Consider the following 16,634-nt stretch of genomic DNA (forward strand, 5'->3'; position numbering starts at 1 on the left):
ATAAGGGGCATAAGGCCTCCAGTCACCAGCAAATAAATAGATGGATTGGAACCTTCTTATGTCCTATGAATAATAAGAGGTGTCAAAAATAACTTATTTTCAACGGTTAAAAGGATGGAATAGAATTTTCTTTGTAACATATGGATAAAATTATTTCATTTGCTTACCGAGCGTGAGATCACTCCAAACAATGGGCTTGACTTTGGTGTTCCTGAGTAGACTAAAGTTTCAATTATCGAAGAGTTTCTACGGGCCTTGTGAGCCTCCGTAATGACACACCCCAACCGAAATCAAGGCGTGACGGCCAACACGCCTTGATTTCGATCGGGGTGTGTCACGTAACCTTCCACACCTCAACTCCTTTAGGAAGCCTCGTGAAACGACATGTTTTGGGTCATGTGAGGCTGTGAGCTTGGTAGGTGTCAAGTTTCAACGAATGTGTTCTTCATGGCGTGATATAGTTCCTTGTTTGGCATGACAATAATTAATTAAAACTTGTGTAAAACCTTGCTTAACTCCTAATTTTTCAGATAAATACATAGAATATAAGGAGGTGGATTTTCTGCCCTCCCATTTTCATATTCTTCTCATGCCTTCATGTTTGTGTGGTTACGGTTAAGCCACGTCAATATTTTATATTCCTATTACTTTTTGTTGTATTATTTCTATAAAAATTTTTAATATAAAATGTTGACGTAGCTTAACCGTGATCGCACATCACAGGAGGTCATGGGAAGAGTATGGAAATGGAAGGGCAGACAATCCACCTCCATAATATAACTGGGAATAGCATGAGTTCGTACAACCGTTCAAAATTTTTGGGCCTTCAATCCTCCTGGGCCTTCGGTAAAATTTTTTGGCCCCAACAATTACATTGTATAAATATGTCCTATTCTTTGTTGTTTGTACTTTATAAGAGTATATGAAACCTTAACAATATGAGAAAAGTTTTCTTAATGATAGAAAGAACAAAATTAAGATAGTTGAAAGAATTATTTTTGTTGCCTTTTAATTTAAAATTTGCTAGCAACCATAAGAATTTTATGATTAAAATTGCACCGATGTTCAACTAAACTTTGCCCAACTTTCACTAAAATATCTCTAAAATCTCTCAAACTTGTTTGGAAAGAAGTATGGAAATTGTCAATATTCCTCAAAATTTTGGAGAAATCCTAGAACAATATTGCTTCACCCATTGTGATTATCGGCAATCCCATTTTATGGATATATCGAGAAATATTTTCATAATATCAAGTATATTAAAAATTTTATGTACGATAATTTTTTTCAAGTGTCAATAATAATTATTTATCGTAATTACAAATAAATAATTGAACAAGTTAATTTACATAAGAGATATATGCTAATCCGTCGATGTCACTGTCAATTAATTATATTTTGTTTTTGGTTTTTCAAAACACACCACATGCCTTAGTTTACTTCCACTTGGAAATTGGCTCCAAAAACAAACAAATGCATAGCCAAAAGGTATCTTCCAACCCTCCGTGAAATACTTTAAGAGTTTTAAGGTTGCAAGATTCCAAAACCATAGGATCTCTCATATGCCCTTTCCTTTAAATACTCTCCATGCACTTTTTGTTCTCTCTCTCTCTCTCTCTCTCTCTCTCATGGAAGCATCACATTTTCTACAAGGCAGCGGCTTTGTAACGACAACTATGGCTCGGCCAAGGCATCTACATGAACGCAACAAGCTACCGCGTTGTTCGATCGTCGCGGTGCTTACAACGCCGGCAGAGAACATGAACATAGCAACAGATACAATACCGGCAGGTGCTGCAATAGAAGAGAAGAGAGTCTACAAAGATAACTGGTTCGATCGAATGGCCATTAATCATCTGTCACAGAATGTCCAAGCTGCAACAAGTTCTCTCACTTTATTCACTCATTCATCTCATAATTTCATGGACTGAAAAAAGAAAAATGAATCACAAATGACTTTATTTGAGGTTTATTTACTTATATTTAAACGTTTTTGTAGGGTTGAGAAACAATAAGAGCGGGTACGAAAGCTTGGTGGAGGCAGCAACAGTTGCATCCAGGAAGTTTAATCCAGAAAAACAGAGAGAACTAGTTCTTCAAGCTCTTGATACTGCCTTCCCAAAGCCAGTATTTTCCTTGGTAAGTTCATAATATATATATATCTACACATACGTGTGTGTTTTGTTTTATTTTCTTCGAGAACCATAGAATTCAAGGAAGTTCATTACTAAGAGAAGTAGTAATCTCATCTTGCTTGCTGGGAGAGAGGAAGCCTCCAAACCACTTTCATTTTACTTCACATTAAACGGAGAAAAGAAAAAACATTTTAAGCAGACATGAACTTAGCCAAGTTGCTAGGTAGAGTAATCAAATTCTTTGTATGTACCAAATTACGTTTGAATCTTCGTCCACATCCCATCCTTTAGATTAGATTATCAAAAGATACTTTTTTAATTAAATTATATAATGAGGAAAATGAAAAAGAAAGTAAGATAAAACCAATTAGCTAGGTTGTGAGGGGCATTGTGAAGAGAGTGACATAATTATCGCCTACCATCAACATGTATTCTGGTGTTTGGTTCCTTGGCTTCCTGCGGTGACTTTGTTTTTCCTACTGTTTGTTAATTATTTCAGTTAATTTTTCTTGATCTTGTTTAGATTTGCATATTTTTTATGATCTTATGCTAAAAATTGTATTCTCCGATGAACAGCTTAGGACAATCCTACCAGAATCAAAATTTGCCAGGGAATACTTCGCAATCTTCACCACCATTTTCTTTGCCTGGTTGGTGGGACCCTGTGAGGTAAGTAGAGAATAAAAGTATTACTCTATTTATTGTATAATTAATTATTTTACATTAAACTGCCCCCTTTTGCCCTTTTGGATTCAACTGCATGGAGATATGCTATTTTGGCCGGTCGTAGAATATCATTACCTCGACTATTTGCTTGGGAATTGTAAGGATCGTGCACATAAATAACGAATAAATTAGTTAAATAGCATACGCCATTGATTTTAACACTGTTTTGTAAGATAAATACGAAAACTTATTAGGGTTTAGTCACTTGCACAAATGGAACACTCATGTGCACAAGTGATTGGCGTTTTAAATGGAGAATTGGAAAATTCTTACTAGAGTGATCTAATTCTTGAAGGTAAAAGAATCGGAGATCAATGGAAGAAAAGAGAAAAATGTAGTGTACATCAAGAAATGCAGGTAAGTTTTTGTTTTCACCTTTCACTATAATTCAGTTTCTCACTCCAAAAGGGTCTCCCCTCCTCACCAATTGAGAGACTTTTTAGTATGTCAGGAATACGGCTCTCGTTTCACTCCTCATTTTTACCCCAAAATGGTCCCTCACCAACTGATAAATTTTTTTAGTATGTAGGGAACACAACTTAGTATGCAAAATGTCATATAAAAGTGATTGGACAATTGAATTTTTTTTTAACCACTTAAATACCGGGTTGTGTCCTGTTACATTAAAAAATTTCTTCACATCAACCTAAGACACCTCTATTGCTTGAAAACAATCTGCACCAATCATTGTGCTAATCCTGCCCTCCTTTCTTCTGCATTACCATCATTAATCATCTACTTGTCATCACCACGTAATTACCATCACAATGTAAAACTCATACTTTAATCGCCATGAGCATAATCTTGAGCTGTAATAATTCCTTTTTCCACTTTTACTTTTGTTTTAAGATATTTTTTTTATAAGTTGTTCTTCTCTCTTATTTTTCCAACAAAATTTGCAGGTTTTTAGAGGAAAGCAATTGTGTAGGGATGTGCCTTAATATGTGCAAGGTGCCATCTCAAAGCTTCATCAAGACTTCCCTTGGAACTCCAGTCAACATGGTTCCAAGTAAGTACTTTTTTATGTAGTAACAAGAACGGACGTCTGTTCCATAGGCAGACTAAAAATTTATGGTCACAAAAGTTTGAGGATTCGAAGAAAATTTACAAGCTTTGGGTAACAAAACCTATGCTAAATATCCTCTTAAAGTTAATTTACTATTCAAATATTTTTATTAAAGATCAGTAAAAAAGGAAAGAAGACTTGCTGATAAAGTGATGGTGAAAGTTCAAATGTGGAGGGCCATGATCATGATATCAATGGAGGGTCCATGCATAAACCCACAAAGGGTGCAAATTCTGCAAGTTGGAACGATCCAACTTCTGACATCAGAGAGAGTTGATATCAGAATTCTTAGCCACAAATCAGATATATACACATGATTAATTGGTTTCCAAGCTAATATGAAACTCTCCTTTTCCTCATGAGACCAATGATCTTTGCCCCACGTATAATGTCACCATAATATGATGAGAGAACCCAATATCAACGTTGTTCACGTACACCACGTGGCAGCTAATTACTGCAGTCATGATTAGTAATATTTTAAAAGATGCTAAGCGCTAAGTCGGCGGTGAATTGGAACCTAGAGCCTAAGCTATTTTATAGAGAAATGCATTGAACTTGAGTGATGTGATAGGGTCCACTGTTATGACGAAGTGACCTATCTAATTTGAATCAAGCAAGTAGAGTTGAACTTTGATTTAATTTGCTGTATTATTCAATACCGCAGATTTTGATGATATGAGCTGTGAGATGATATTTGGTCAGAATCCTCCAGAGATATCCAACGATCCAGCACTCAAGCAACCATGCTACAAACTATGTAATACTTCATCGTTTTACTCGGTTTTATTTGCTACATAATATGCAGCATCATATATCTCATACATAACTGATGCATGCAGGCAAAGTAAATAGAAGGCACAACAGTAATGACTGCTCCAAGTAACACCATGGGATGCTTTCCATGGCAAAAAGAGAGAGGTAATTTTGGATAAAGTATGCAGAAACTAAGCTATTGGAATCTAGAAATTCTTTGCGCAACACGTCTATTCTCTATTAAAGAACGGTTGAAAATGCATTCTTTAATAAAGAACATATTGAGGTTTGTCTCATAATTGAACTAGTTAGAATTAGGACTTAATTTTCTTATATTCTATGTGTTTATGCATCTATAACAAAGTGGCTATTGAAATCATAATTGAATATTAGACCACAAGAATATATATTAATCAAACTTAATATCTTTAAAGCAATCAAAATTCATCTCAGTTCGCTTTCTCTTCTTTCGACAGCGATGGAGAAGTTCAAGCTGGATGACTACAAGAAAGTAAATAATCACAGAAATTTGCAGCCCCAACAAGCAACTGAGAAAGGTTATGGTACTCTCAACTCATGGAATTTGTTGATCCTAGTTGAATCTTCATTTTCTTCCCATGAGGCATCAGGAAGAAAAGAACAATGACTGATGTACAAATGTGACAAGGCGTTACAATTCAAATCTCACTTTTTTACCCTCAAACTATTAGCTGTGTAATAGTAATCTGCTTGAAGTTTTCGTTGCTCGAATTTTCTAGTATATTTTGCAATATTTTATACTCTGGGCTTTTAACCACTAAATTACTGGTCAAAGATATAATTACCAAAATTCAACTGTTACACCGTAATCATAGCAATATTTTGATGATGTGTCATCAGCTTCATAGTTACTAATGGAAAATGCAATTAGGTTTCCCTGAGAGGAGAAGGAGTTTTTGAGTTGAGATGGAATGTAGGGTATAAGTTGAGCAAAGGGTGGCCTAGCAATGTCTTGTCCCCCACCTTCAACATCAGAGGAGACTTCCTCTGCCGTCTTTTCGATCTCACTGAGACAGAAAACCAAGTGCCAAGAGACCATCTTTGACCCATTAAAATATTCATCTGATGAAGGGGGAATTCCTTCATCATCATAATATGCTTTGAACTTTCTTCATGTGTTCCCGATGTCTAGTATTAGAAGGATGGTGGAGAAGAATGAGGCATGTTCCTAGCTTAGTGAGATGAACAAAAAAGAAACTAAAGAATTTTTAGGCCTCTATATATCACATTTTCTTTAATACAAGTGATGTTCTATACTAATTTAAAGTTTTTAGGTACTATTTTTCTATAAGCCAATTTTCTGAGGGTAAGTTTTACTTATGGACTTCTGTCAATAGGTGTTGGAATTTGGTTTCACCATGCAACTAAGTCAGATTTCACGAAATAGGCAACTTGTAATTGTAAGCGGTATTAAGAAAATCGATATTTTATATGTACATAATATCAAAAATGAAAGAAGTGTTAGCACACTATCACTGTCAATTGAGGGTGGAAATAATTTTTTTCCTCCTAAAAAGTCCAATTTTCTATCTCAATCACACCACGTCATTCAAGTAAGAGGCATCTTATTTGCATGTCAAACTTCTACACAAGTTAATCCTTAAGGATCATCAAGAAATACCAGAAATAGAAGGATCCACCCTCTAATGTCATTCACTTTCTCCCACTCTCCCCATTTGCTCATAGCCTCATAAACAGTGTTAAGCCATCATATTCTATGATATATATAAAGCTAAAGGTTTATGACGTGGGTTAGGTCAGTCGATCAAAGCAGTGTTCATTCGTCCCTCTACATGCGTATTCATATTTCCGTCTATATAAATTTGAGTATTTAAAATATCGTGTTATCAAAACAAAGCTAAAGACTAGGGTTTTAATTCAAGTTTCAGCAAACGATTTCATCATCACCACCATAGACTAGGGTTCTAGAGCAAAATAAAGCTAAAGACTAGGGGTTTTAATATACTCTTTCAAATCGTTTGGATTTTCACCATCACCCAAACTAGATGAAAATCAAACGATTTCAAAGAGTAATACTCATTTGAGAATTTGAAAGAAATAACATGCTCACAAATGCTGTAGGTGAATTAGAACCTTGGCAGCTTAGCTCTGATTAATTTCTTCAATCTTCTGAGGTGAGAAGTTGAAAGCGGGGGTCAATGATCGTGAAGCTTAACTGGTTCTGGAGGAATTATCTTACCCATTTTATTGGCCCAAAATTTGGTGGACCTTGGTGTATAGTTGGAACATGGTGACTCAGGGCCAATGGAACAAACCTCAAAATTTTGCTCTAGAACAAAAACCCAGATACCGGAACCACAAAGAAAGACCCAAACCAAAATGAATAACGGGTCGTTTGAGGCCCAATAAAGAAAAAAATGCAATTTTATTTAATGGTATATTTTACACTATTGATCAACGTATTATTATCATACAAATATCATAATCGGAATCGTTTTATTATAATCTATACGAAGAAATAATTCAATTTTGAAAATCGTTCAGTCGTTCATGTGCAACAAACAAATATACAGTTCATTATGAGGATTCAAATTTATATCGAAAGAGTTGATTGGTTTGACACGCATGAATGGCTAAATCACATTCTAAATAATTTGGTGCAAAGATGGTCTTTAGCTGGTGAAAAAGAAAATCATTCTCATTATGATGTTTGTACGATAAAGATACATTAATCTCAATTGGTGGGACAAGTAGATTCTCATGGGAGGGGCACAAGTATTTTCCTTACAACAAGGGGTGAAGAAATTGGTATTGAACTTGTCATTCACGAGATTCAAATCTAAGATCTCCCACTTACAAGCAAGTGAAGAGAAATAACATTATACTGTAGTATTAAGTAGCAAAAAAGGCAAATTAAAAACAATAAAATTCTTTCATGTGGACTAGTACTCTAAGGGGGCGTTTGTTTGCCCTCACTAAGTGTCATTGGACTAGACTGGACTAACTATTAGTCCAGTCCTGTGTTTGATATCACGCGAGATTAGTGTTAATGAGACTAGCACGGACTCACCTAGACTAAAGGCATCACTAGACGTTCTTAGCGGGAGTCCCCGAAAACCATGGGACTCTTTAAGAACTGCCTCTCTCCGCTCTCTGTTTCACTCTCTCCTACTCTCTCCCTCTCTCCTTGCCCAGAACCCAGAATCATGAGACCTCATATCTGCTTTTCCTGTGCATATCTCGAGTTTATCGCCGAGCTCGCTGTCGAAAGGTAGTGCTTCTCCTCTGCTCATCCCAATATCGCTCTCGACCATCACCTTCATCCGCCGGGACATCGTCGGCAAACTCCACGATGCCAGCCAAAATCCAGAAGACAAAAAATACCAATCTGCCAAAACCCAAATGAAATTCAAAAGCTTGTGAAAAATTCAGAAGAAGAAAAAACTCATATGACAAATCAGAAGCTTTTGTTGAGAATGAATGAAAACAAAAAAAAGGAAAAAGGAATTTGATGATGAGGGAGAAGGTAAAAAGAGAGAGACACAGGCAGTTGGATGTGAAGGAGAAAAAAATGGAGAACATTCTAGAGAGAAATGGTGTTCTATAAAGGTAAAAGAAAAAAGAAAAAGAAAAAAAAATGTAAAAGATAGAATTAAATATTATTATTTTAGTTCTTAATCCGATACTACACCAAACGCTTCACTAAGGCTTGGTTTGGTACTGAGGTGATTCTGAAAAAAGCTGGTATAAAAAAAAGTTGGGAGCTGTTTTTGTGTTTGGTAAACAATCAGCTTCAGCTTTTTTTCACAGTTTTGGGTGAAAAAAAGTCAAAAACAAGAAGCTGCAAAACCCAGCTTTGAAAAATCGGTTTTTTTTCACATAAAAGTTTACCAAACATTATAATACTGTTTTTTTTTTTTTTCAAAACACTTTTACAAAAAAACTTACCAAACACTGTGCTGCTTTATTTCACAGCTGTTACAACAATACCAAACCAGCCCTAAGTTAGTCTAGCTTAATCCTTAAAATTAATTCAGTTCGAATTAGTCTGATGCAACAAACGCATTCTAATGTCTTTTTTAGATGTGAGGGCAAGTAACGAGTTGATCGAATGTACACAACCGATACCTGATGGGCACCATTGGAGTCCGCATAAGTTTTTTTTATTGCTGTTTATTGTGTAAGTGGGGCTTTTCCCAAAGTAAAACCATCGGTAGAGAGTAGATTTAGGATTTTTTTTTTTTTTTTTTTTTTTTTTTTTTTTGGTACACGACATTATTTTAATCTAATTTAGAGGAAGTGAGTTTCGAACTTGGGTTCCATTGTACGAGCAATTATCCTAAAATTCTATGAGTTGATTGGATACAATTATGAGCTTGTGAGGGACTAAACATATACAACAAAGTATTGTAGAGACAATTACATTGGTAACAGATGGGATACATTAACCAACGACGAATTCCAAGGGAACTTTACGCATACGACTCCGACCCTTTTGGTATTAGGGTTTATCTTCATTGGTGTATGCAGATTCAGTAGTGTACAAGTACAACTCAATAGCCAAAGCCAATAATGTACTCACGTTACCTACTCAAAATATTTCAGAAAAATAGAAATTTTGCATCTGCTAAGAACCCTAGGGAGGAGACAGCGATGGGGATGACGATGACAGCCTACCAAAACACAGACAGATTTAAGTAAGTTTGGGCAAATGTGGTGGATTTATGAGGGAATGAGAGCCACCACTCAATCAAAGAGAAGAAAATGATGGAGAAGTCCATGGCAGATGATGGGCATGTGGGCATTGCCAGAGCACCCATCCACATCTCTTACACATTCATAGATAAGCTTGTGCCCTTTTCACATGACAAAGACCCCATCTTTCCCTTGTTTTTGAGTAAAACCCCTTCGTTTTTTTCTATATCTTTGTACGTAGGGTTCAGGAGATTGATTCATTTGTGCTTAGGGAGGGAGCAAGGGAATTTAATTGGAATGAATACGAGAGGCAAGAAAACGAGTTGTTTGGTGGGATTAACACATCACACACACTCACTATTAGTTGTGTGTGTGTGTATTTTTGTGTGTTCTGAGAGACAAAACAAACCCCTTCACATTATATATAATCCATTGTTCTTGTTGTTTCGACATCTGATTTAGTAGTTTATCAAATTCGAGAACGTTTTTGGGTGACGGTGACCAAACTCTGATCAAACCATATAAAATTGTCATAGACCAGTTTAGTGGATGGAGAGTTTAAACATCTACCCTCTCCCAACCTTAAGAATAAAAGTACCACAAGACTAATATATAGTGTATATATACAGTATGAATGAATCAGAATTTATATATTACTCTTTGCTCGTACAATAATTTTGAGAGGGAAAAAAAATTGGCACCCCCTTGTGTGTTAACAAACCCCACCAAATTCGAACCTTTTTCTTTTTCTATAAATATCTTCCAAATTGAAATGATACAATGCAGAAACCATATGAACCTAATAAGTACCATTTATAATACAAGAAAGAGAAGGAAAATAGATAACCTTTACATTATTGACAAGTGCATGCCTACCAGAGAAGAACTTAGGTAGGAATAAACGACCATGTTATCGATAGGGAGCACCAGTTGTAAAAACATGACTCTGATCTCAATAAACCTAGTTTTCCCGAGTTTGGCCAATATGAGAACTTGTCTGATCAAGCAGACTTACCAGCCGGTTCAAAACTTTGGCAAACCAGAAAAATAAAATAAAGAGTTGAAAAATACTGTTTGACTTTGTATGATTGATGGACCACATAATTGAATAGGGTATCGGCTTGTTGCTGTAGATTAACACGACCTGTATATACAAACAGTGACAATAATGAAGTCATGAAGAAAAGCATGTGATCCAGATAATAATTAACAAAATTTGAGGACCATATTCTAAATAAGGACTTTTTGATGGACCATTTTCAGTAGGTCCTGAAAAAGGTATGTTTGTGCATTTTAAAGATTGGAGCTGGAGACACATGAGGTAAATGATAGATGGGTTTCATAGGCTCAAGGGCCAAAATAGGTATAAATACGGTCTTAACTGTTGTTAGTTAGTTGTTAGTTGTTGCTTGTTTGTTACTAACCAGATAGTCCAATCTAATTCATTCTCTTTTTTTTTTTTTTTTTTTTTTTTCTCGTTTAAGTCACTTCCTTTTGGACCATATAACGAATTAGGAAGATGTTAGGATCAGTTGCGAGCATGTCTGCATAGTTTTATCATGTTCGTTGGCGTCTTATACGCATTAGAAGTTACGGGGTAATCAACAAAACGATCAATGTACACAGTTTCTCTCAATGTCCACTATTTCTACACATGAAATTATTCAATATTCATTTGATGTTCACCTTAAGCGTGAACGCTATGAAAGACAAAATGTCTCAAAGAAGTTGAGGTAGGGTTAAATAGTCGAGAGCAGCTAACTGGAGTGGCGTGCAGACTTAATCCTTCCACCTAGAGTTCTTTCAAGATCCGTCGTTATCAACAACAATAATCAATATGTGCAACTAACTCTAGCTAGCAAATTAATTAAGAGACAGAGCCAACTCAACACACACCTCGTTCCATTTTCAAGAAAACAATTACATGAAATATAGACGTCATGGTGCATGACAGAGTATAACAGAGACTCTAACCATTTATGCAACTTAATGTAAAAAACTTGAAACACATAGCATCATGTTACTTGAGTAACGACGTAAACGAGTCTTCTCAATTCTTTCTATATTTTTAGCACTAGAAAAGTATTACAATAGGCAAACGTTATGAATTTTTTTATACAATAAGATCCAAAATTTTAGGGTATGGAATGATTATTGATTAAGATGGGAGTGGAATTATGATGATGATGGGAATGTTTACTCATCACTTGAGACAAAACATGTGTAATCAATCTTTGATTCAATCGCGGAAAACATTGTCCATTTTTTCACCCTCCCAACTTTTACTTTTTACCTTTTTTTCACATGCCAGAGCGGGAAACTTTGCAGTCGGTCAAAAACATAACTCGATACATTAAATATCATAATATAAATAGTTGAAATTTTTCTTAAGTATCAAAGCACTTGTATTATGCTACTTGGTGTACCATGCAATGTTTTTGGCATGCAAAAAATATCTTCATGAGAGCAACCCACTTCCAACTTTCAACATGTCCCGAAATATAATAGTACAAATTAGAATAAACAAACCATTTTTCACAGATTACAAAAGCAGATCGACCGTTAGATTTTTTTTGCCTGGTTTTTAATAACGGAGACAAACATTTTCTAATCTAAAATACGAAAAAAAAAGATTCAAAACTAAACGATGATATTTTAATTTTGATTACAATTTAAAAAGCGCGCGAAATGGAAACTTTATGCTTTTAGAAGACCAACTTCCTACAAGGCGCCGAAACTTTACTATAGTTGGTGGGAAAAGCAGCGAGATCTCGGATCGTTTCGCCGATCAAGTCCTTGAAAATGAGCCGTTCGATGTCCAAAACGGCGTCGGACATTTCAATCGAACAATCTCCCCAACCGTTGATTGAGTCGCCTGCAAGGTCCTTTCTCAACACCCCGCATATGACCTCGAACAAGTCCTCGGACTCGTCCCTCTCTCGGATTCTCCGAAACTCCGACCAAATTTCGGGCAACGAAATTTGCCACGAGACCGCCTTCCACGGCGGCAATCGGCGGTTTCGGTCGAGAATTTCGGTGACGATGTCGAAAATGAGCCTTCTCTCGAGTGTTGACTCTTTGGAGGTGTCCTTTCCCTTGAAATGTTGCTTCTTCTCTAGTAATAGGAAAATGTCGGAGTCTTCCGGTAAGTAATTGGAAACCCGAAGGATCTCCGATACATAGACGAAATCCCCGTCTTCGATTTCGGACTCGGCTCCCCACATTGCCTCCCCCCAAATGTCTTCCTTTTCAACTGTTTCATCAAACCAAAAATTAAAGTTAATTAAATGTAACAATCAAACCAAACCAACCAAATTAAAATCCCGATCTATAAGTAACATAGCAAACGTCACACTTCAATACTGTACGGACTATATGCCACTAAATTCGGTGGGTCATAGTCACCCATTATAGTTAAGGGTTCATCAATTCCATTTGACTATCAAAACGTGGTCGTTTTCGTCCAGCATCACCATCACAGAGTACAACACAACCACCTACCTATTATCCCGTTAAGATGGAAAGACCAATAAAATCAATCCACGTGTGAGCATAGAAAAAGGCTGAGGTGAATAAGTACAAATTTGGGTCCTGCTTTTTCTTGCACCAATGTGGCAGGTATTTATTGGAGGGTATAAATTTAACCAGAAATATTCACTGGGCTTAAGTGCAGAGGAGCCCTACCTCCATAACTGCACAAAAACAGTGTCCTAGTAGAGTGTACTGGTAAAAGGATAATCACTTTCATATCCACTTCGTTAGGATACAAAGATCGTTTAATTACATCTGTTTATCGTATATCGTACTATCATTTTTTGTCAGATACTATTTATATTCAATTTTAAATAAAAAATTTACAATAATTTTTGATCGCATAATGCATGATAAACGGATGTAATAAAAGATAATGTATGACATACGCCGCCATAGTAAAACGCAAAATTTAGCAGAGCCTAGTTCCGAACACATACGTCATGATAGTAAAACGCAAAATTTAGCAATCAAAGTCTACGTGGACTGTGGAAGAACAAAGACCAACCTAAAGCTCCCAAACAATTTCATGGACATGAGTCGTGACAGTATTTTAGTCTAATTATGTACATAAATAGTGTGTGACATATTCAAAACTAATTCATGCGACAATTTTTTATGTCACATAGGCAAGTTGGAACGCATGGCATGATAGTGCATGTGGTGGAACTTTCATGCAAGTGAAATACTACATTAGCAATGACAGTATTTCAAACCAATCATGCACTGTTATATAACAATGTTTTGTTTTGCCAAAAAGGCTTTTTGTTCTACTAAAGTTATGTGAGAAGGTAATACGCGTGCCAAGTAAAACGCATGTCAATGATTAACGTGATATCTAGGTAAGTTTTTACCTTTGAAATCAATGCTGCGTTTCATGACCGGCGAAGGCGAAGATTCCTCTTTGTAAAACGAGGAGTCGAGCACCGAGACAGGACTCGGTTGCAACTCAGCTATGCTGTGAAGCAGCTTATCGCACCTCTCCAACGAACTCCTCCCTTCTTTGTACTCCTCCGCCTTCCACCTCTGCAAAATTAATTAAACAAAAAATAAATACGTTAATTAACTTAATTAAACAAACATTAATTACGTTAATTAATGTTTTGATGATGATTAATGTACCTCCGTGTCGGCTTGTGAAGAGGACCTATTGTTGATGCTGCTGTCTGACATGGTGGTGGAATATTCGTCCTCCGCCCGAGGAAACACCTTTTCCTCCCTGGGAGCAATCTCAACCGTTGGTTTCTTGATGTTCCTGGGAGATCGATTCGCCGCCGTTTGGTCTGGTCTTCTTGAACTGATTTTAGGCGACTGCACTGGAGACACTCTCCTGTGCTCCACCGAATCATTCCCCTTCCGCTGCGTTTCGATAGATAACGGTCTTCCTCTCCTACTCGGACTCCTCACGCCGCCATCGCGCGCAGCCGGACTCCTCCCTCTGGTCTGGCTCCGTACATTCTCAGGCAGGTCGCGCCTCGGCGACAACTCACCGTTCCGGCGAACTCCGGCCCTAGACCTGAACCCCGAACTGGGCGGCGGCGACTCGTTTCCGAATCTGGCCGCACGGTGAGTCGAGCTCGGCGATCTGGACGGCTTCATTACAACAATCGGTGATTCGAAGCTCCGATCGTAGACGAAGTTTCTGGAATTAATCTGATTGGAAGCTTTCCTGGAGTGCAGGAGGCCTTTGAGCTGCAGAGCTTCGAGGATTTGCTTCAACGTCTCCAAATCTTTCGACGGCTCGTCGATTCCTCGCATCTTCAACCTCTTCTCAATCTCGTTGTATACAGAGACACTCTGCTTCGGCTCCGGGAAGAAGTCCGCCGAGTCGTAGAAGCACTTCCTCTGCGCCATTCCTTTGCTCTGAGCCTTCGCATTGTTCTTCGGATCTGGCTGCCTCGGACTGGTGCCCCTATTGGAGCTCCGGTCGTCTTTGCCTGCATTGCCGGAAAAATTATGGCTCTGCACATTCTGTTGCGGCGGTTGCTTCTGCTGGAAATTGTTTCTGTCGACGAACCGGTACTGGTTCAGATCTCGGTTCACTCTGGACTCGGACGCGGATCTCCGGAGTTTAATCGGTTCGGGATTTGACTGCTGTATTGGTTCAAGTCCCATTAGCCTCGCAATAACGCTGGGCGATCGGTGTTGCTTGTCGCTATCGCTTCCTCCGTCGACGTTGGAGCTTCGACTCGCGGTTAGTATGGCGGCGTTTGTTCGGATCTCCCTCGGGTATAGGCTTCCTTTGGCGTCGACGGTGGCTCTGCTATCGAGTGAGAGCCTCGGGGCTTCTCTGGAAAACTTCCACGACGACCTCGTGCCTTCTTTGAACTCGAAAACTGGAAGCGGAAGAGGAGATTTCGGATAAAGTTCCGGCGACGAAGGGGCGCGAGTTTCCGGTGACGGAGGTCGGAGATCCGTCATCGGAGATGGAGATTGCTTCGATCGGTCTGGAGACGGTGCCGTCTTGTTCTGCGGTTGTTTTTCCAATTCTTTGGATATCTCCGGCGACATGGCCGACTCCGACTCTGGCGACGACACCACCGTCTGAGAGTGTTTCAATAAATGATAAATTAAATGCAATGAAAGAGAAAGTACGAGGAGCGAGATTGAAACACTGGGCATTTCCCCGGGAACCAAACAGAAAATAAATGGAAAACTCACCGCCGACGAAGGGAGGCGTTTGGCGTTGAGAAGCTGGTGGCGATCGAAGATCTGGAGGAAGCCAGCCATGCACCCCATCTGTTTCTTTATGTGCTTCTCCAGGTTCTGTTCTTGCACCATTCTTCCAGTCGTCATTTTTTTTCCCGGAAAATATATCTGTCACTTTCCCTCTCTCCAAACAGTACTTCTGTTTATTTCCCGGCTCTCCCTCTCTCACTCACTTAAGCTTGGATTTCTCCATAACTCTCTCTCTCTCTCTCTCTCTCTGACTGACCACGCCTTTATTTGTGTCTCCCGCTTTTCTGGTTCTTTTTAAAGAGGCTGGCGGAGTTAATGGAAGGCCAGCAGTGACATAATAAGGGCATCTTTGGTATTTTATCTGGTCATGGTTACAGTGGTTTTCTTACAGTTAAAAACGTTTATGGCTGGAAAATTTAAAAGCACTTACATTACATTTGGATGAGTAAATTTAATATTATTAAGAAATTTTAAAATGATAAAAATTAAAATGATGAAATTTTATATTTTAGAATTTGTAAATTTTATTGTTTGGTTAAATTTTAAGTACATATATTAATGTGTGTATAAATCATTACTATATCAATGAGAGATTGTATTTAAGAGATATGCTAGTAATGATGGTTGAGATGGTCTCGAGGCTTAGGAATTTCTTGCGAAAGGCTCTTCGGTTTTGACTACGGTTTAGTAGTATTCCTCTTCATTTATAAGTGAAAGGTTTTAGATTCGATTATTGTCAAAGACGAAGTTGAACTACGTTATTGTGAGCCCATTGTGTGACTTAGGCCACATTCTCTCGATTAGTATAAATAATGTCGTTTGGGGAATTTGATTTTCAAGAATTGGAGAGTTATAGTGATTACCTTTAATAATATGAATTGACGCAAGTGCACTCACAGTAGTAGAAAAGATCTTGACAATTTAGATTCAAATTTTAACAACAACTAATTTAACAAAATCTATCGTTTGACTAAAAAAAAAAAATTTGAACAACGGTCGTGCCCTCAAGTGAAGGCAGTTAAGGGAAGGAATTGGGATTCCTAATT

General features: G+C 37.7%; 2 protein-coding genes across 2 annotated transcripts; one reads left to right on the top strand and one right to left on the bottom strand.

The window, feature by feature from the left end:
• Window positions 1-1,628: 1,628 nt before the first annotated feature.
• On the top strand, window positions 1,629-4,728 carry LOC137715013 (beta-carotene isomerase D27, chloroplastic-like). The gene is made up of 6 exons (XM_068454212.1): window positions 1,629-1,884; window positions 2,000-2,139; window positions 2,712-2,804; window positions 3,157-3,218; window positions 3,764-3,870; window positions 4,595-4,728. Exons 1-6 carry the CDS (start codon window positions 1,629-1,631, stop codon window positions 4,726-4,728), a joined length of 792 nt encoding a protein of 263 aa, XP_068310313.1.
• Window positions 4,729-11,877: 7,149 nt separating this feature from the next.
• On the bottom strand, window positions 11,878-15,834 carry LOC137716254 (protein LONGIFOLIA 1-like). Its single transcript, XM_068455681.1, has 4 exons — window positions 15,571-15,834; window positions 14,032-15,453; window positions 13,764-13,935; window positions 11,878-12,631 (listed from the first exon to the last, which is right to left on the bottom strand). The coding sequence occupies exons 1-4, from the start codon at window positions 15,703-15,705 to the stop codon at window positions 12,084-12,086; spliced, it is 2,277 nt and encodes a 758-aa protein (XP_068311782.1). The 5' UTR covers window positions 15,706-15,834; the 3' UTR covers window positions 11,878-12,083.
• Between the last annotated feature and the right edge of the window lie 800 nt (window positions 15,835-16,634).

The sequence above is a fragment of the Pyrus communis genome, chromosome 14 (assembly GCF_963583255.1).
Source record: "Pyrus communis chromosome 14, drPyrComm1.1, whole genome shotgun sequence".
Classification (NCBI taxonomy): Eukaryota; Viridiplantae; Streptophyta; class Magnoliopsida; order Rosales; family Rosaceae; genus Pyrus; species Pyrus communis.

Excerpts from the sequence above, each read along its gene's own strand:
- LOC137715013 (XM_068454212.1), top strand. The coding sequence starts at position 1,629 with ATGGAAGCATCACATTTTCTACAAGGCAGCGGCTTTGTAACGACAACT. Across the intron at positions 2,805-3,156 it reads GGTTGGTGGGACCCTGTGAG|GTAAAAGAATCGGAGATCAA; the intron begins GTAAGTAGAGAA and ends TAATTCTTGAAG. Across the intron at positions 3,219-3,763 it reads GTGTACATCAAGAAATGCAG|GTTTTTAGAGGAAAGCAATT; the intron begins GTAAGTTTTTGT and ends CAAAATTTGCAG.
- LOC137716254 (XM_068455681.1), bottom strand. The coding sequence starts at position 15,705 with ATGACGACTGGAAGAATGGTGCAAGAACAGAACCTGGAGAAGCACATA. Across the intron at positions 15,454-15,570 it reads AACGCCTCCCTTCGTCGGCG|ACGGTGGTGTCGTCGCCAGA; the intron begins GTGAGTTTTCCA and ends AAACACTCTCAG. Across the intron at positions 13,936-14,031 it reads CTTCACAAGCCGACACGGAG|AGGTGGAAGGCGGAGGAGTA; the intron begins GTACATTAATCA and ends TTAATTTTGCAG.